The following is a 17,523-nucleotide window of genomic DNA, read 5'->3' as shown; positions in this document are numbered from 1 at the left end:
TGTGATAAACACTCCACTATGAGTGCCCCGTTGTTTATTTAACAGTATTCTATGTAGGTCTAATGCTTCTTATGAAAGGTATTTCGAACTCTGTAACTTTGTATTGCTATGTTAAATGCTATTTTTTTTACTCTCAACAGAAGTTGTCTGAATTTGTATTTATCTCCAGCTGCAGAGTACAGAACGGTCATGCAGAGTGATTTGGCTCATCCTTCAGTATCTAATATTTCTCTGCTGTAGCTTCATTTTCACCTACAGGTTTCTGCCCCACTATCAGCATATGAATGGGTGATGAAAGGGGAAACCGCATGCTATTGAACTCATCTCACTCTGCTGTCAGCATGTCTGTTGCACTAAAGTACACCTGTTTGGTGTTTTTTTCTTCCTCCTCTTCTTTGAGCACTGCTGTATAGGGCCTGCCTGTGGTAGATAACAAGTCAAATTTAAGTACTCATACTGCTTACAATTACATTTAAAGATGTATAAGTGATAACAGAGCTGCAATAATGTGTTCTTCATATCAGTTGATTAACAAAAAAGGGAAAAATGTTGTTTTTTTACTAAAATGGCATTCATTTGAGGTAGATGGATACCTAAATCGGCACGAAGTTGAAAGTTATGTTTTTATTCATGCTAGATTGTAATTCTAATTTTCCAGGATTTAAAACCATTTGTGGCTTTAACATTCACATAATGCTTCTTAGAGCCTTTACAAGCAATCACATCAAGCTTGTCTTCTATGTCTGGTGACCAAAGAAGTAAGTGATCGCAATATTATTGTTACGCAGTATTTATTTAGCGCCGACATATTACGTAGCGCTTTACAAAGTCCATAGTCATATCACTAGCTGTCCATTAAAGGGGCTTACAATATTATGACCCTACCATGGTCATGTGTCATTAATACAGTCTTTTTTGGGTCAATTTTGGGGGGGAAGCCAGTTAACCTAATTGCATGTTTTTTGAATGTGGGAGGAAACCGGAGTACCCAGAGGAAACCCACTCAAACACAGAGAGAACCTGTAAACTCCATGCAAATAGTGTCCTGGCCGAGATTCGAACCTGGGACCCAGCGCTGCAAAGGCCAGAGTGCCAACCTCTGAGCCACTGTATATATTTGTATTAAAGCTGCATTATAACTACATTACCCTATTAGCCTCAGAGTTCATACTGTAATAAATCATTTTAGTTACAAGCAGCCACTTGTTTATTATTTTCATGTCATCTGAAAGTATGGAAACATGCATGGGTATTATGAGGGTGTGGAGTGTTTGATTATTGCCAGAAATTAGCACTGGCCTTAAGAAGTACAGTCTGGCTCTTTAATATTTAATGCAGTTAGATAACTATTAGTCCGATCATAGCAGGGAATTGGGTGGATGGGAGCTGCAGCTGACATCTCTTATAGAAGACATTCCTGTTACAAAACCTGTTTTTGTGTTTTAGTGTGTGTTGGTGCTGCTCACTGCTGTATAGTTTTTTAGTTAGATTTTATTGTTGCCAAAACAGTTAGTAGGCTGCTCGCTAGAAAGCTTACCATCGTGTTTATACAACCATCATTTTATAGCTGTCATTCAAAATGATCACAAGTAATCATTTGAGTTGAGATTAATTTAAAAATGTGTACAAGTCATGATTTAGTTTGCTCTGGCTTTTAAACCTTCATCTAAACAGTATAGCAAAGGGGAGTGAAAATAAATAGTGCATGGGGCTGTATACTTTTGGTTTCTTGCAAAGAATCCTGAAATGTGAACTTTTACCTTTGAACGTTATATAAGTATATTCATACCCACAATGTTGCCTTAAGGGATTAAGCTTGGCATGTGCAAACCAATTTCTCCATGAACGTTGATTGTGGTTCTGCTCTGGATCTAGAAAGCTCTCCAACAATAACATCGTGGTTACTTGAATTTACCATGACATAGGAAGAAAACTCCTCCGCTCTTAATAAGTTTCAGTGTTTCCCCAAACCAGAGCATCAGTCTGTAGAATAATATCTAATAGAAATCTGCACATTTCAGGGTTGCTTGCTCATTTCTTACAGCTTTATATGGGCTGGATGCCGTGTTGAAGTCAGTTACATTTAGTGAAATAATAAACTGTTTTAGTGATTGGCCTTTCCATCTAAAATAGTAAAGTGATTACTTTTTTTATTGTGTAGGTATCCAAATTCATTGCATACTTTATAGTTCAATTTGGGCAGTATATTATAGCGCTCTACTGGGTTTACAAGTCACCCATGAGAGCTTTATTTGGACTTGGCCTCATGTAATCACTTTTCTGCCAGTACTTCTGTGACTTTTATTTCGTGTAGTAATAATACGTTTACAGAATATGGCTGAAGTAAGAGTTGTAGGCTTACACTTAGCTAGTGTTTATTTATTGTTAATGCACCATACCTTCTGACCAATTTAAGTGCTAGTCAAGAGGTTTACGTCTACCAATCTAAATTCGTGTAGCTTTCTGTAGAAGGTAAATAGGTAAAAAGACAAAGAATTAATGAATGTTAATTTTATTTTTAAAGCAGATATTTGCATCTTTGTGCAGTATACATTTAAGAAATCCTCCTGTCAGACCATTTGTTTCAACATGGCTCTTCCCATAAAATTCCTATTAATTTACATACCAAACACATATTCTTACAAGTAGCCTTCCTTGTGTAGACATCTGAAAGCCCTGACCTTAAATGTATTGTCAGGAGCCATAATAGATTAATTTAGAGTTTTCAGTCAATGGACACTTTGTTAAAGTAGCTGACGTTTTCCTGAGCTGCGGCTGATTCATCTCCCATTTGTTGGTGCCAGTCCTAAGACAACACCACCAGGTAAAACCAAAAAAGGGTATGTAAGGCGGTGGATCTGGGATGTCACAGAGAATCATTAGACCTCCCAGATAAAGAGAGGGGTTATGAAATACAAGAAAGGAGGAAGGTTTGCCAGAAAATTGGCTCTTCCTGGACTATTTAAATGTATTCAGAGAGTTGTTTCCCCTACTATATGAATTATTTTGATTTATGCCACATGCCTTTATACAATTTATCAAGAAACAACTGGTTTTAACAGGGCAATAACCTTGGGACTTTAAAGGCATGTATTCATTCACAGTCCAATATGCATTTCTTATTGATACAAATATTTATTACATAAAAATATAAAAACAGATATATGCTCCAATGATTAATCTGTGGTTGTTACAGATAGGCTTATCTGCAAAGCTGCAAATAAAGTTTTCCATTTTCCTGTTGTTCAGCTTTAAGTTGGTGACAGGGTCTTTTTTAACAATGCGTTCCACCCCAAGAATCTTTTTTTCTTATGACTGTGTACCCATTTTTTGTTGCTTCTATTAAAAAAAAAAAAGACCGATTAGCATGCTAAAAATGAAAGTTAAGCACATTAAGACAGTTGCAGTCCACTGTGCCGGATATGTTAAATGAATGTAAAATGTCCAGAAAAACTATAAAGGGTTACCAGACAGGCCCATTTTTGCAGATGGGACAATTGCCTGCCTTACCTAACCTGCCTGAACACATTTTTTTAAATACGCTCAAAAACACCCTGTTCTATGTGTTTAGAGATGTTTTGCTAAGTGAAGGATGATCGAGCACAGTTTATTAGCTAAATGAATAAATGTGGAAATGTGCATGTATTGCAGAGATGTACTAAATATGTATTTTTGGACTTTGGATATACTTTAGAAGAAAGTTTTAAAATTGTTGTTAAGACAAGCAGGTATATTCGTATTATGTGCAAGCAAGCGGCAGGTGGCTTTTTTTGGGTGCTTACCTTGTTAGTGTGGACTGGCATATTGTGAAATGTGTAGGTTAATCTTCAGGTATTGGTCTTGGCTGCTTTTCAGCTTCTCATTGTTTTTCTGACAAAGAAGCTGTAACGAACCCGAAATCACAGCTGGCTCCGTGCAGTGTTGGTTTTCCTTCTGTGACTTGGTTCAGCAAAACTCACATTTCCTTAGTCAGAATACAAGTGAGGAAAGAGGATTATATTAATTCACACTGATACCATTCTACACTTATTTCTAGTTAAATGTAATGTAAAGGGCACATAATACAAGAAATATGATGATTTGTTACTTTTTCATCGAGTTTAGCCCACAGATTGTGGGTTATAAATTGTAACACCCGCCTACTACTTCCTGTGAATTCTGTTAACTTGCAAGTATTTGGCATTCCTAGTCCCCCTATTCCACTATATAAACTGAAATATAGCTCTCCTTATTTCTGTGCTGAGTTCTCAAAAATAGATGATGGAAAAAATGCTAAACAAATGAGAGATTGTGCACCTGCTAATTAAAGTGGAACTAAACCCCGGGGATACTCACCTGTCTCCATTATATCATGGACCCCTCCATCTTCTCCCTTCTGTTCCATATTCTGATATTTGACCATCTTCATTGGCCAGACCATGATGACGTTTATTCAGCCATGACACTCGCAGGGTGGGTATCCCTGAAAACCAATGCAATGCTGCGCATACAAATGTCCCTTTGTGCAATAAGGACCTACCTGATGCCAAATGTTAAAAGTGGAACTTTAGTTCTTATGCTTTTCTAACTCTTGTTTTAAATTACTGAATAGCTTAATGATCAGTTAGCAGTTTAAATTGACCAGTCAGCAAAGGGTAAGTTGTAAAACCTGCAAAAAGACACCTGCATACGACTACCTTTCTGGCAGCCTTTCAAGCACCTTCTGCTTCCCTGCTTGCTGTCACATAACTGCTCCCCGTGCTGGTCAGTGTGGTTCCTTTCATCAGCTTGTACTTTCTGTAGTGACTTACAAACTATGAAAATGAAAAGCTACAGGAAGTGGTGGCGGAACAGGTTTTTGCATATATGTGTGAATGAGTCATCAAGTGAACTTGCCCTTGGCTGCTTCATAGCAAACACCAGAATGTACCTGATAATACCTTTTTTTAGCCTGAAATGGCTCCCATAAGCCCTTCACTTCATTGACGCTTTCCAGACTTTGCATAGGTCAACACCTCTTTGCCTAATGACATTAGTGGACCCTAAGATAGATTAGTCAAAGGGGTTTTGATTAATAGCGAAAGTACAAGCATTTCCCTGTGTTTGCTTTTAGATAGTAACTTCACTTTAAAAAATTACCTATGAAGTACCATTTAGCTTTTCTTTATTCAGATATATTTCTTCTGGAAATTCAGGATATAGGTTGTAATTGTCTTGATCCACTTGTTTTAGTAAGAAATAAAGACTGTAAATCCTTTTTTAAAAATAATCAGTCAAATTTTGAGGTTTTGTCAAATTTATACTTCACCATTTTTGCATAGTGGTCTGTGTCTTGAAATACTTTGAATAGAAAATTAATTTTCTCACATTTTTCTTTTGTAGCACTACTCTATTTTGTCAATTTCGATAAATTTTTTTTTTCAATAGGTTAAAAGTTCTGTGCTCTGCATTCGTTTTCCTATGTATGTCTAGGTATGCTCAGTAGTTTATAGTATTTATTGAGCCCAGTCACTTTGTAAATAAAATATTATGTTTTCTTATTTCTAGGTGATACGAAGACTAAGAGAAAGAGGTGAACCAATCCGACTTTTTGGGGAAACTGATTATGATAGCTTCCAGCGCTTGAGGAAGATAGAGATTCTTGCTCCAGAAGTTAACAAGGTATTTTTGTTATTGTGGTATAAAATTCTTATATAATGTTTCATAACCTTTTTTTTTTTTTTTTTCTTTTCATTATATAACATTTTCTGTAGTTCTATTGGAAACACAATCAATAGCCTGTTTTAAGCCCTAATTGCCTGTATCCTATAAGACCATGTTGCTCTATTATGCTTGTTAAATGTACACCACTACTAGGCCAGAAAAAGTCCCCAAGACTGTGGAGGCAGTGTTATTTTCTAGGGTTACTTTTGTTGGTCAGGTCTAGATTCAGCAAAGTTATGTGCCCAAAAATGAGCTTAGCTGACTACCTGAATACACTGAATGACCGGGTTTTTCCATCAGTGGATTTTTTTCTTCCCTGTTGGCACAGGCATATTCCACGATGACTCAACATTCGTCAAGATTTGTTCATTTTAACACATTGATTTGATTGCCACAGACCTTAACCCCTATAGGAATTCTTGGGATGTGCTGAGGAAGACTTTATGCAGCGATCTGACTCTCCCATCATCACTACAAGATCTTGGTGGAAAATGAATGAAATTCTGGATGAAATAAATAATGTGACATTGCATAAGTATATCAATGCCATGCCATAGTGAATGCATTCTCTAATCAAATCTAAAAGGAGGATCACTAAAAAATTATAAATATTAGACTGTGGATCTTTTATTTGTGGGAATGCAGTGTGCACACTGACACTCTGTACTCTTTGTTTCCCAAATATGACATTTCAAAGTATTTAACACCCTAACATTCAGCACTAAATTCCTTGTTTGTTTCTGAGTAATGCCTAAAATGATTCTCTTGTTTGATTTTTGTCTTCTAGGGCTTACGAAATGACTTGAAAGCTGCTCTGGATAAGATCGACCAGCAGTATCTCAATGAGATTGTTGCCGGTCAGGAACAAACAGAAGAAGATACACAGAATGACCTGAAAGTTCATGAGGAAAATACCACAATTGAGGAGCTGGAGGTGTGTATTATACTCTGCATTTCTGTCAACACATTTACATTATACTGATATTTATATTATTTATCCCCTTCTTTATAGTTAGAGCCAAAGCAATATAAGTGCAGACATAAAGATTACGCAAGACTTGAAAGGTATAATCAGAGGGGAGCCGTGCTGCCTAATATTCCTAACAAATCCTTGATATTGGGCTTTATATGCACCAAACAAGTGCAAAGAGCAGTGGTGTGTAATAATACATAATAGACAACAGTGCTCAAAGCTACTAAACACTGAATTTTTCTTTTGTTAAAAAATACAATCACATTTGTCTTTTAGTTATTTAAAGTAAACAAAAAAACTGTTTGGGCCCCAAAACGGTTTTGCCATATATTTTCACGTTATGGCACACACTAACCTGCTGAAATATACCTCTTGTTCTTTAAAGTCTGGGCTGCCCTCCGAAGCCAGGGGGTTTCAGTATTTTCAGTGTGGCTCACTGTAAACTTTTAAAAGGGAGGCAGGTAGAACGATCTTCATTAAAATATACTTAATCTTTCCTGTCCTTAAAGCAACAACAAAACTTCTTTGCAGCATTTTGTAAAACTTGAGCCTAAAATCCACTTTAAAGGTTCTGCTGCGCCCTATTTTCCCCGAGTCAACTCTTAGCTTAGCAATGGTTAGCTAACAAATGCTTGCTTCTCCCTAGCTGCTATGTAGGTCTCTTTTTAAAGAAAAAAAATTTTGGAACTGCCTATTTTTTTTTTTTTTTTAACATATGTTGGTTTCCTGTCTATAATATTTATTCAGTGCTGTGTTACTGATATTCCTCAATTCATTTAAATATATGCCGGTAAACCCAGGACACCATATTGAGGTATCTGTATACACCTTTACATGATTGGTATACCTACAAGATTTCCTTGGGTGACAATCACCCTTTATATATCTTCCCATTGTTTTAGTAGAAACAGATGTTTACAGTTTATGAGAAGTAACCTGTTCCAAGAACCAGCACATCAGTAAAGATCCATATTACTCTCTTTTCTTCCACAAGGCACTCCCTGCAGCGCTTTATGGATGACTACACAGAGATGAAATAAAGCCCTGCTGGGGAAACTGTCTGCCAGCAGTCATATTAGGACATATTATCTTTAACAAAGTTTCTCACTCAATTATTGGAACAGAACATGGAGACTTTTCTTGCTATGTTTCATAAATATACTTTGCTGTTCACAGCTTTGTTGCTGTTCTAGATGTTGAGTAACTTCTGTACTGGGAAATTGTAGCCCAAGAGTGTTTCTTTTATATATTTTAGGGACTTTGAGGAAATTGATGTAATAACTTTATGTAATAGCATTAGGCATGTTCAAGATTTCACTTAATACATAAGAAAAAAGTTATTATAAGAGTCTTTAAAAAGTTGTAAATAGTGAACAAAAGGATAAGAAAAACAAATTTTGCATTGTATTATTTCAGTTTTTTGCTTCTATTTATTGGTTTTTAGCTCACCCACTTTAGGACTTTCACAAATATTTTATGTAAAGATTCATTACTGTGTCTCAGATACACTTCTGAGCAGGGGGACCATATCCACACGTTCTAGAAATGTGCAAAGTCTTGTATTGGCATGTTGTGTATATATTTCATCTACAGTGCTTCCTGAACCAAAATTGGTGATCTTGGCAGTCCTGGAACTCTCTTTAGACAACCCCTGTTTTGAGTTGGCAGTAACCAGATCCTTATATTTGGCATGAAAGACATGAGTACAGCACAGGTTGTCCTCTAAACCCCTGATACAATGTCAGTAGATTGATAAAGTGACCAGTGCATCACACTTCCAGAATTTTATTTACATATGCAGAGATAGTTCTTGCAGATTTGAAAAGGTTTGGGATGGCTGGTTGACAATTCCATTCTTGGTCGTCGTCCCCCTCCCCCCCATTCCTCAGCTGATGCTGACCATACAATCTCAGAGCCAATTGATTCCTAAAGGTTTTTGCTCTGCAATTTTAATGTTATTAATATGTTGGCATGTGCCCATATATAAATTAACAAGACAACTATCCAATTTCCTTACAGAATTCCATCTTTAAGTAATGCACTTGGCAACATTAAGCTATGTAGCATGTTGTCTTACAGAAATCTTTATTCAAGTTGCGTGAATCTTTATTCACTTCCGTTAATACTCTGTTACTTCTTCTGTACCACACCACCCAAACACTGTTGGTTGATTCTTTTGCTTGTTGTACCTATTCTTTTTGTTTGTTGGTTTTCTTTTAAGAACAAAAAAAGGACCATAAGCCTAAACTAATATTTTTTTTAAAGGAATATAAGATAAGTCCAAAATCAGTATTTTTTTTTTCTTGTCTGCTCACCACCAGGGATATTTTCCTCCACATTCAGTAGGATTTAAAAAAAAGATAAAAAGTGATCTCTCCAAAGCAAAGAGATATTTCTTTTTAGACAGTTGTCTCCAGGAGATTTATACCATTTGGAAAGTTTCTCCTTACCTCCTGGTCGTGTGACAACTCAAAAATGTATGAATTTTCATGTATTGGACACGGTTAAATAGAACTAATAGAGAGTGCATTTTGATGGCAGGGACAATAATCAGACAGATATTTTTTCTAATTTCATCAAAAACTAAAAAGTTGTTCTTTACATATTTTTGGAGCTAACATTGTAAAAACTCCACCTTGTTTTGAAACATACCTGTAATGAGGAACACTTCGTAAGTATGCTTGTTTATTGCTTTAGTTTATCCAGCAACAAACAAAATATATGTAGAGCCAGAACACTTTCACTTACACTTTCAGTAATATATACTATATGTGTTGAGAGTTGTCCTCTCTTGCCTGTAAGTTTAAGATTGAACGCTATTGCTCTAGGCCTTCCCCTTTTTTTGTCCTCATTTTACTGCAAAAAAAAAAAAAAAAAGACATTTAAACCCACAAGGGTATCCTTTTTATTTTACCATACCTCTGTAGACATTCTGCTCTGAGTGAAAGGTTTAAACCCTTCCAGGAGGCGTCAGGCTTCTCACAGCGAAGAACGGCACATATTTTATACAAACATCTGGAAAGTGGGATTTGAATGACGTCCAGAATGGCTACAACAGGTGTTTGAAATGAATAGTGCTTTAACTGCATTATGTGATGGGAAGCAGTCTGTGTATCAGCTGGAACTAATTTTGCTGTTTAACTCTTTTAGTACGTAGCTGCTTTACTATAGAAAACCCGATCTTCTACCTTGGCCAAAACAGCAGTTTAGCATTTTGGTTTACTGCTTTGATTTGTACTGATTGTTGTCTTTTTGATTTTAGGCTTTGGGAGAGTGTCTTGGACAAGGAGATGACAACAAAGATATGGATATCATTAATAAAGTCCTAAAGGTAAAAAAGGCTAGTGGCGGTCTGTCTGATCTTGTGTGATTGACTTTTTTATGGATGGTTTATTCATTGGAATGGTGATGGAGATTTACAACTTAAATTTGGACAGGTGTATGTAGGAGAGCCCACACTTTGCAGCTGTAATAAGCGTTCACAGACTTTAGTACTGTTCATTGGCATATGCTATTTGCCAGGAAAAATAAGTGCCTTCTTTCTCCTCCATCTTTATGTTATTAAGTGACAGCGGGCCTGGCTAGCCCTTGTTTAGCTTGGCATGTTTAGTCGGGTCTCATGCTTAAATTGAGCATGTGTCACCGATGTTTCAAAACATAATGGTAGTGCAATTCTTATTACGATCAATTGAAGTGATGCATGTATGATTTGTTTTTAAATACTAAAAAATTGGATGTAAAAAATAACTATACTTTTATGTATTATAATCCTCCAATACCCATATATCCTTATAGAAAATCCATCTACTTTTAAAGCTGCAAGTGGATGGCTTTCCCTTAAAAAATGGGAACTATACTTCAGATACCTTAATCCCCCAATTTCCACCCTCCATGATTATATGTTTACACACACCAGATTTATTAAAGCTCTCCAGGATTAGAGAAGATAGATTGGATAGAGACACAGAATGGATCTAGTAATAGCAAATGATTTTTAAGAAATCCATTCAGGTTTGCTGGATCACCCAGACTCTCCCATGAAAGTCTATCTTCTCCTGTCTAAGGGGACTTTGATAAAGCAGGCCCATAGAATCTGATTTACTGAACTAAGAAAACCCAAGTATGTGTACAATTTTGCGTCAACCCTGCACATGCTTGTTTTCTTTACGCATATTAATTTAATAAATTGGGTTTAGTAGTACCTACTTGTCCCAACTTTTTATATTTCCTTAAAACACTTCTTAAACGTTTTTATGCAGTATTAAGAATCTTCCTAAATTTTTCATTGTGGAATTATAATTGCATGTGTTGAATTGACCTCTAGATGGCGACGTGGAGTAACCAAAATCCTTGTTTAGTTCCTTCTAGGTGTCTGGGCAAAGGAGTTAAACGCAAGAGAAGACTATGTGAAACGCAGCGTGCATGGTAAACTGGCAAGTGCCACGCAGAAGCAAACGGAATCATACCTAAAACCACTTTTTAGAAAATTGCGCAAAAAGGTGAGGAATGCCTAAATGAATTATTAAATCTTGGAATAGCTCTGGCCATTAACGGTTTCCTATTAATTACTATCATTTCAAACAAACCAAATTATTTTTTCCCTTTGCCTCATTTAAAAAAAATAAAAAATAATGTACAGGTTATTAAATCCACTGTGCATTTATACCTAGTGTATCTTGGCAAACAGGATAAGCTCTGCAGGTCTTCTAGTTTTTTGGCTAGAACTTCTAAAACTAAAAATGTTATATGAAGTGTCTTGCATGCAGAGAAGGCAAAAGACCTTTACAGCAGAACCACAAGCTTGTGGAATCTAGGATGTGATGTCCACTCTTCTCATTGTTCCATCCTCTCTTCTTCTGACATCCTAGTCCTGTTTTGGGTTCTGAGCTTTTGGTCATCCAGAAATGGGCACTGGAGATACTTACGCCTGGCTATCACTTCATTTTTTTCTGCAATAGAAGCTTACTGGTGGCTAATTTTTACCAAAATCTACCTTTAGTTCTTCCTTCCCTAAAACGCTGGTTTTGTGGTTGGCAAACAGATTTAATGGAACTGAAGTGCTTCAATACATTACCTTGGGCAAGTGTGCAGATTAGGATTTCTTCCTCAACAATGACTTGCACTTGCTTGTTCTAGGTCATTGAATTAGAAAAATATTGAGACCACAGACTTCCAAGCATTGTCAGATGGTAGTCTGCGGTGGCCACCTCTTTATTGTTCTAAACAGAGCTCCTTTATTCTAATCAGAAGGCAGACCAGCACAGATTGACAGATTTGTTTATTTGACAGACCTTTTTATGTGTTACCTGGTTATAGTACAGATGTTCTGGTAATGAAATCCTTAATCATTATGGAATGTCACCACAACTGAGTTTTCATCCCTAAGGATTCCCAAGTATTGATTTTAAACACAGCCCAACTAGTTTGGAATAAAGCTTAAAGATCACAGAAAGTCACCAGGATTGCAGGGGTTGTGTATCTTCACGGCATAGATGGTATGTTTTGGAGTTATTCAGCATCTGAAGGGTTAAGTGTAGCTAAATGATAGTCTTTTTGTTTTCAGTTTGAGGATGTACCATCCCAAAGCCACAGGAATGGTATTCTTAAAAGATAATCTATAATGCTTAGTGAAAGGTAATGAGCAATTTGAAGGTGATTTCCACAGGAAAGTTGTTTTTGGCAGCTAGCAGGTATTTTATCAGAGAAACATTTTTTGTGCGGGTAGAAGCATGTGTCTGATGTCTCAGCAACTTTCTACAGTGCTCACAACCTACCTGCTCCTTTAACTCAAATATGATGTTTATTGTGTCATAAACTGTTAATGTTTTAGCTGTATCACTATATTATTAGAAAGGTATTGAAAGACATTAGTGTCAGTGTTTAGTGTTCATCACTGATATCGCTGATTTTAGATTTCAACAGCAACCTTAGTAACAGCTAGGATGGAAATTTATTATTTACAGATTTTTTTATGTTCTATTGTATCCTTAGGACAGGATGTGAAGACAAAAGAAAGACAGGGTTTCATATCTTGGGTTTAAAATATCTTTTTATGTATTTATGCAATACTTATCACATCAGTCTATTTACTGAGGTATACCATCTTCTTATTCCACCCAGGCACCCCTTTAGCTTATCCAGGCATAGCACTCCTCGCAAGTGTTCCTTTTCCTGCTTTAAAAAGTATATTAGTAAAACCATTTCTGTAAGCAATGTAACAACTTTTTCTCCTTGCCTCAAAAACAAATATTCTAAAACAAGGCTAAGAAAAAAAAAGTAACATAACAGTCCTGACTGAAAGGCAACTGAAAACTTACATTCTGAACTATTGCCTTCTTCCAGTATAGAACAAGTGGGCAGAATTCAGATGACAAACAGACCTGATTATTTGGTAGCAGACTTTATTCTAACAACCCCTCAATGAGCTGAAAATGTTGAATATTTCTGTTTAACTGTATGTAGATTAACATGTCTTATATTTCCTTTTAATACAGAACCTCCCTGCAGACATTAAAGAATCAATAACGGATATCATAAAATTCATGTTGCAAAGAGAATACGTAAAGGTATGGGGCCTGACTTCTTTGTCTATGTGAGTAAACAGCAGTGCAACACCAGCAGTGTAGTAATGTGACAACCTATGTTGTGACATGATAGATCAGACTGTGAAGAAACATTTATTGGTGTACTGATTCACTGCAGTATAATAGACCATTGATTAGGTGCCATCTATAGACTTTTGATATTGCTTCTTTCAGGCTGGGATAATCTATTTTTAATACAATGTAACTGATAAACTAAAATAACTGTATATATCTGCAGAGCCAATGCACTCTAAATCATAGGGGTTTGTTGGTTACAATTAATACAGCTCTTTGTGTTGACAGGGGTTTAGCAGTTTCGGAGTAATAGAAAACTATATTTACACATCAGTGTTTTGAAAACTTTAAACTCAATTCTCTTTTGTGTCACTTTATCGACCTAAACTTGGCCTTTGTGCCAAACTGAAACCACAAAAGTAACAATGAACAAGACTGTGTAGTAACTGTATGGGGGGAATGCCAAAAATAGGTTTCATGGGAAGGCTCACAACTGAGGTACGCTGATATTTGGCATTCAGTCAAGTTCTTAGCAGATGTGTAGAGCCAGTGTATGGCAATTTTTTTTTTCAACCTTGCTTTACTTATTTAAGTGTTGAGCAATCTGACATTTTCATGTTCCTTTTTTACCAACAGGCAAATGATGCCTATCTTCAGATGGCTATTGGTAATGCTCCCTGGCCTATTGGTGTAACTATGGTTGGTATCCACGCTCGTACCGGACGTGAAAAGATTTTCTCCAAACATGTAGCCCATGTTTTGAACGATGAAACACAAAGGAAATACATTCAGGTAAAAATCTGTCTTAAAAAAATGTAATTACCTTTTAAGGCATCCAAATTTATTTTCACTCATATGGAAACGTAAAGGAGACTTGTTTAACCTTTTCTAGTAAGGGTATGGATATACTCTGTATTGCTTTATTAAAGTGCAAGACATATTGGGTATATAATTGCTTGCTGTGTTTATCTGAACCTTGTTCAAGATAACATTTTTCAATTACCACTCATTACATGCAAAATATATGTGACAAGTTTTAGTGACCTTCTGTCCTATATGTAGGCAATAGAGAGTCGCATGCTTGGGACCTATTCACCTATTAGGAATGGTTAATATATTTGTTTGCTGTGACTCCTAAACTGAATGCTAGAATATGATTACTCTGTGTGTATACTTTAACTTGAAACATTCAGTTTATCAAAATATTAATTTGTATGGCAGTCATTTTACAGACCTCACTAATAGTTACTACTTGCCAGTCATACATATATTGTTCATTGAAGTTTCAAAACATGCAGTTAGGGGCTAAAAAAAATAAAACTTCTAGCTACAGTTTAGCACACTAATGGATAAAAAAGAATGTATTAATCATTAAGGATATACATCTGTGGGAGCCATTTATGTATTAATTTGGTTTATAAGCCATGCTTAATCCAACATTATAAGCCTTTTTGTGATATCCTGGGAATGTAGCTATATAAATTATAAAGATTTGTGATCAAGCATATTCCTGTATAGTATGAAGTCATTTCTTAATAACTATGTTTGGCTCTTTTATTCTGTAACACATCAAAAAGACTAAATTAAATGCTTTTCTTTATCCTTGGAACCACCATGGCTTTTACTGTTTAATATAAAACTTCAAGCCTGTGCAAAGATATCATGCCAAAACAAGCACATATCAAAAGTGCTAATAAAAAATTCCACTGGCGTAAACCTACTTTAATTGTTGAGACATTAAATGCTTCAGGAACAGGAATCATTAGATTTTATAGCTGTAACCGAAGCAAAAAGTCTCCGGTGGTAAAGTTATTCTCTTCCCATACACTTGTATTCTTCTATTAGCTAGTAACAGTAATACAGTACTTACATGTGTAGTTTAATGATGCTGGCTGAGATGTCTGTATCAAATATTCAGGAATCATCTTTCATTAGTTTGATTGGACTGAAATCTGAATGGTATTCTTTTTCAAATATGGTATTAAAATATAACTAAGGCCTCGTCATTTTGAGAATTGTGTGCTGCAGATTTATCCCTCCCTTTAGTCCCCCTCCAATCCCCATTATTGCTTGTTGAACCTGACAATCAGGTCTATGTAATGCATTTTCTTGTGTAGCAATGGTGCTGCATTACTTTTTGATTCAGAGGAATTGCTATTCTTGTGTATGCTGTTTCTTCTTGTACTATAGTGTGGTGAGAGGTTTCAGGGGTCATTGCTGATTCACAAGGCTGTACCTTGATAAACCCACACCTGACCACACCTTGTCCTGCCAGATTCTTTCTGGCTTCCTTTATTTTTAAAACCCTGCTACTCACAGCTGTAGCATCTAGGAGGGGTATTGTGAAATAAAAGAAGGAATGATTTAGTCAGGTAAGGAAAGGTTTGACTTTTTTTACTGAGTCTTGTTTAGATTGTTGTACAAGTAGGACTTGATTTACTTTAAGTAAATCCTGTACGTTGTGTTTTCTACCAGGTTGTCTATATATATTTATCCACTCACTTTTAATGCAGACCCACTATTCCAGTAGTTACATCTCTCTCATTTTAAAGCCCACTCTCCTGTTTACTTGACCTCCCTCCCAATTCACTTAGGAACTGTAGTTTAGGTGGAATGTAGATAAGGAAGCCTATCTTTGGCTACGTACACACGTGCAATAGTTCTTCTCCAATAATCGGCTCAGTACTGATATGGGACGAGAATCTTGCGTGTGTACAGTGCTCATCGTCCGAATGATCATCCTGGTGGATCCACAGACGACGACCCATTGTAATGCCAGTTAGGGGGAGAAACTGCAGTGGGGTGCCACTCTGTTGTTCTCCCCCTTCCCCTCTCCATGGGCCCCAAACATCTGTTTATCTGCTTGAACCACCATGTAAAGTTTCATTACACTTTCTACATAACAGAAATGTTAAAGAAGTCCTAATCTATATTAATATGCTCACTTTCTTAAAAGCAGGTAAAACTTAATGCACTAGGATTATGAGTACAAGAATATCCATAGAGGACCTCTGTACCATTTAGGTTGGTTAATTAGGTAGACGGGACCAGATACACACGTAGGAGACCTACAGTACCACTTCTCCATTGCACACACCCAACTCTGAATGTGGTGTTCAGTCACTGCATTGCTTTTGGCTTCCAGTGCTTTAACAAGGGGTGGTGCATGTGATGATAGATGTTTGTACAGAAGACAGAGCATTCGGAAAAGTTGTAGTCAATTTTTGTATGCAAGCCTTCTGCCATGTTTTACTTTATTATCCCTATTATACTTTAAATGATCCTCCCTAAATGGTAAAAAAAAAAAGTATGCATTTTCTATTGGTTTTCCTTTTAAACCTGCCTAAAAATCATGAACCTTTCCTGCCCTAACCTTATATACAGTGAAAAATATAGCTTTGCTTTGAGCTGTATTGTAGTATTATTATTATTATTACACAGTATTTATATAGCTCCATCATATTACGCATATCACTCTCTCTATTTGAGCCTCTGTATACATTCATTTATATATAAGCCTTTGCCAGACTTTGCTTTATCTGCTTCAAATGATTCTTTTTAAATATAGGAACTGAACAAACTGAATGATAACTCTCTACACCATATTTCTGTAAGAATGCGAAATTTTTTGCTCATAAGAAAAAAAATGTCCAGAATTCTGTTTGTCTTTGATCCCCTTGCCTTTAGTAAGCTTACAATTTGTTTCTGTTTTTTTTTTCTCTCTTTAGGGTTTGAAAAGACTAATGACGATTTGCCAAAAACATTTTTCCACTGATCCCTCAAAGTGTGTAGAGTACAACGCATTATAGAGACATTTATTTTACAGTTCTAGCCACATATTCTTCAAGTACCACAATCACCCAACCAGCTCTCATGGATGGTTTTCTGTTTTATAGAGATACCTCCTATTTTATCTTCTGATATTATTCAGTAACAAATGTTAATAACACTCTATTGTTTCTGTGATAAAACACAATTATTTTGTGTGTATTTGATATTACTTAATGAAATTTGTGTAAAAAATAAACTCCTTTCTTTACTTTTCACCTCACTTCTTTATTTGTGTTGGTTTTGTTGCAGAGAATGGTGGGTTATGTTTTACTGTAGTGTCCCTATTTTAAGGGTATCGGCTGGTGACTATAAAATGTACTCTTAATCCCAGGTGTACAGAACTGCTGTTTTTTTTAGCACAGACACACTATATATTTCAATAGTGTGATTTATTTAAAACTGCTTACAACTGTCTCAGGCTAGCTGGCCATCATGAGC

At 36.1% G+C, this 17,523-nt stretch overlaps 1 protein-coding gene across 2 annotated transcripts in view; it reads left to right on the top strand.

Moving 5' to 3' along the window:
* Positions 1-17,305, top strand: part of PRPF18 (pre-mRNA processing factor 18) — a 25,051-nt gene extending 7,746 nt beyond the window's left edge. For both annotated transcript variants that reach the window (XM_072401761.1, XM_072401760.1), the window contains 7 exons: positions 5,527-5,640; positions 6,470-6,616; positions 9,918-9,986; positions 11,014-11,154; positions 13,150-13,221; positions 13,891-14,046; positions 16,983-17,305. In XM_072401761.1, coding sequence (XP_072257862.1) covers positions 5,527-5,640; positions 6,470-6,616; positions 9,918-9,986; positions 11,014-11,154; positions 13,150-13,221; positions 13,891-14,046; positions 16,983-17,063 — 780 coding nt within the window. In that variant the 3' untranslated portion in view covers positions 17,064-17,305. The remainder of the gene's footprint in view (positions 1-5,526; positions 5,641-6,469; positions 6,617-9,917; positions 9,987-11,013; positions 11,155-13,149; positions 13,222-13,890; positions 14,047-16,982) is intronic.
* Positions 17,306-17,523: the final 218 nt, after the last annotated feature.

Source organism: Pyxicephalus adspersus, chromosome 2, assembly GCF_032062135.1.
Source record: "Pyxicephalus adspersus chromosome 2, UCB_Pads_2.0, whole genome shotgun sequence".
Classification (NCBI taxonomy): domain Eukaryota; kingdom Metazoa; phylum Chordata; class Amphibia; order Anura; family Pyxicephalidae; genus Pyxicephalus; species Pyxicephalus adspersus.
This window is presented reverse-complemented; position numbering and strand designations above follow the sequence as displayed.